This window comes from Cibotium barometz, chromosome 31 (assembly GCF_041138505.1).
Source record: "Cibotium barometz isolate CiBa-2024 chromosome 31, ASM4113850v1, whole genome shotgun sequence".
NCBI classification, from domain to species: domain Eukaryota; kingdom Viridiplantae; phylum Streptophyta; class Polypodiopsida; order Cyatheales; family Cibotiaceae; genus Cibotium; species Cibotium barometz.
The window spans coordinates 52,962,219-52,965,086 of NC_141076.1; the positions used below are offsets into that span (position 1 = coordinate 52,962,219).

The 2,868-nt window shown below is 43.7% G+C and overlaps 1 protein-coding gene across 1 annotated transcript; it reads left to right on the forward strand.

Annotated features, from left to right (window-relative positions):
• Window positions 1-275: 275 nt before the first annotated feature.
• On the forward strand, window positions 276-1,734 carry LOC147621036 (short-chain dehydrogenase ptmH-like). The gene is made up of 3 exons (XM_086825286.1): window positions 276-662; window positions 776-935; window positions 1,170-1,734. The coding sequence occupies exons 1-3, from the start codon at window positions 320-322 to the stop codon at window positions 1,534-1,536; spliced, it is 870 nt and encodes a 289-aa protein (XP_086681412.1). The 5' UTR covers window positions 276-319; the 3' UTR covers window positions 1,537-1,734.
• Window positions 1,735-2,868: the final 1,134 nt, after the last annotated feature.

Here is a 2,868-nt window from a genome sequence, read left to right on the forward strand (position 1 = left end):
TTTTGGGAGCAAAAGAGTTAATTACCATGAGATTTCAAAGTTGATTGAAAACCGAATTTTTCAAAGCTCTAACTGAAAAGAAACCGAGGTGATGAATTTTTTGATATAAGATGTTAGTTATGGTTGAAAAGCAAGACTCTCTCACTCTCTCTCACTCTCACACACTCACTCACTCTCTCTCTCTCTCTCTCTCTCTCTCTCTCTCTCTAATTTCTCATATGAAGTGCTAGATACAAGACGTTAAAAAGCCGCCTCTTCTTCTCTCCTCACACCCATACACTCTCTCTCCGCGCTCCCCGGCCCCCCTTCTCGCGCGGCCATGGAGGCGGAGCAGCAGCAGGTGGTGATGATCACGGGGTGCTCCAAGGGTGGCCTGGGTCACGCCCTGGCGTTGGCGTTCGCGCGGGCGGGCTGCAGTGTGGTGGCTACCGCCCGCTCGCTGGCTTCCATGGAGGGCCTCGACGCCGCCCATCCCAACATCCACACCCTCCTGCAACTGGACGTGGCCTCGCCCGAGTCTCGCGATCGCGCTGTCGCCGCCGCCCTGGGGCGCCACGGCCGTATTGACATCCTGGTCAACAACGCCGGCGTGCACTGCATCGGCCCCGTAGCAGAGGTGCCCGCGTCCCTCCTGCAGAACGCCTTCACCACCAACGTCTTTGGTGGGTGAGCGCCATTAAATTATTATGATTATTATGTGAACAACTAACTAACTAACTGCAACCCATATTCTAATATTTTTTTCCCTTTTTTGGGCGGGGGGTTGGGTGTGAAGCTCCCATTTGCCTCATTCAAGCTGTGGTACCGCACATGATGGCACGAAGGGCGGGCAAGATTGTAAACATTGGAAGCGTTGCTGCGTTCTCGTCGGGGCCATGGGCTGGTGGATATTCCGCATCCAAAGCAGCTCTTCATGCCTTATCCGATAGTCTCAGGTATCTTTCCCCCCCTCGCCCCCCCGCCCCCAAATTCTACATCAAAGTCATGTTACCAATGATGCTTTCAGTTAATTATCCCTAGGCCATAAACTAGGTTAACTTAACTTACAAAGTTTGGGATAATGTATCATAGCACAATAATAATAATTAGTACAAAAGGTTTACTTCTTTGCTTCACTTATGCATCATAACACAAAAAAAGGGGATTTGCATTTGCTTTGGTGGGCGCAGGGTTGAGTTGAAGCCGTTTGGCATCCGCGTGATCATAGTGGCGCCTGGTGCTATTAAATCAAATTTGGAGACCAATGCTTCCGGGGTATATCGGAGTTTACCAAAATGGAAGTACTACCAACCATGGGAGCAATTTATGAAGAAAAGGATGGGATTCTCTCAACAAGCAGGCTCTACCACATCTGAGGAGTTTGCAGCAAAGACGGTGAAGGCAGTTCTGAAGAGAGAACCACCCCGATGTTTCATTTTTGGTTCTCTGTCAGCGAGATCGACTTTATTGTACTACCTTCCTTCAAGTGTAAGGGACTTTGTCTTCACGAAAATGTTTTGCCCCCAAAAGGATCCCTCTTCTCATAAGAATGACTAGTTCTACATGATTGGAAGATCAATAAGACTCCTTTGGATTGGATTGGATAGGGACCTCCTCTCTAACCTTTTGGATATGGCAATAAACACAATGTTGTCTAGCCACAACAGGCATAAATTTATCATTTTAACGTAAAGTTAACTTTATGTTGTACCTTTATGGCACATAGTTGCTAGACTCCATTGCCTAACCTTGAGAATCGACACTTGTATGCATCGACCTCCACCGACCAACAAGGCTCAGGATAAATTTTGGGGAGGGGGAATTGTTCATGGAACAGCTTTTCAAGCTATCTTAACTGAAAGAACTTTGCTTGGAAGATGTTCATGGACCAAAATTAAAACCATAAAAATAAGAAATGATTACAAAATGTGTAATTTTCTCCCCCTCATGCAATCTGTAAGTGTGTCCCTTAAATGATCCATGGATGTTGAAGCGTTTGGAGTCAACTACCAAATCAATATATGTTGATTTATATTGTACCATGATATAAGTATGTAAACAAATCAATATATGTTAATTTATATTGTATATACCAAATCAATATATGTTAATTTATAATGTATCATGATATAAGTATATAAACAAAGGTACGTTAAACAAATTCATTTTACACAAACACACACACATATCCCCTCGACCAGATCCCTTGTAGAGAAATCTATAAAATGAATTAATACATCGGTTTTATACTACAAATCATGCATTAGAGAGAAAGAGCTCATAGCAATAGCCAAGAGTGATAAAGTGAATAGATTTTGGGGAAGACACAAAAATGCTACCCTTAACTCTACATGTCTCGAGCTTACTTTTGGTCTAAGTTCACTTTGTCATATACTTCTCTATTCTCACCCAACCCTTTCACATCATCTATTGCCAGTCCATGCCCCTAAGAAAATCTCAAAAGTCTTGACATACTGACATATTATGTATTTCACAGAAGATTCACCCCATCACTTTTATATTGGGTGAAGGTTGTAGCGGTTTGCAAGTTGCCAGTGCCTCCTCCCCCATCTGCCTCCTTCCACATTGTCACATGTGGTATATGTCTAGGCATGCAGCCTTCTCGTCTCTATTCCACATAGTTAGTCTCAAGAAATAGCTCGCATGCATGATCATGGACACTTTCTCTATCCACCACCTCTAACTCTATTTGTAAGCAAGTTGGGCCCTAAGTATATGATATCCATCACCTCAACCTCTATCACAAGCAATAAATCCGTAAGCCTACTACTATATGGCTCACTAAGAAGGAGATAGAAAGTGAGTGGTCAAAGAAAGAATTGAACAACTCTTTCTCTATTGCATGCATAATTGCCGTGATGCGAAGAG

Excerpts from the sequence above, each read along its gene's own strand:
- LOC147621036 (XM_086825286.1), top strand. The coding sequence starts at position 320 with ATGGAGGCGGAGCAGCAGCAGGTGGTGATGATCACGGGGTGCTCCAAG. Across the intron at positions 663-775 it reads CTTCACCACCAACGTCTTTG|CTCCCATTTGCCTCATTCAA; the intron begins GTGGGTGAGCGC and ends TTGGGTGTGAAG. Across the intron at positions 936-1,169 it reads GCCTTATCCGATAGTCTCAG|GGTTGAGTTGAAGCCGTTTG; the intron begins GTATCTTTCCCC and ends TGGTGGGCGCAG.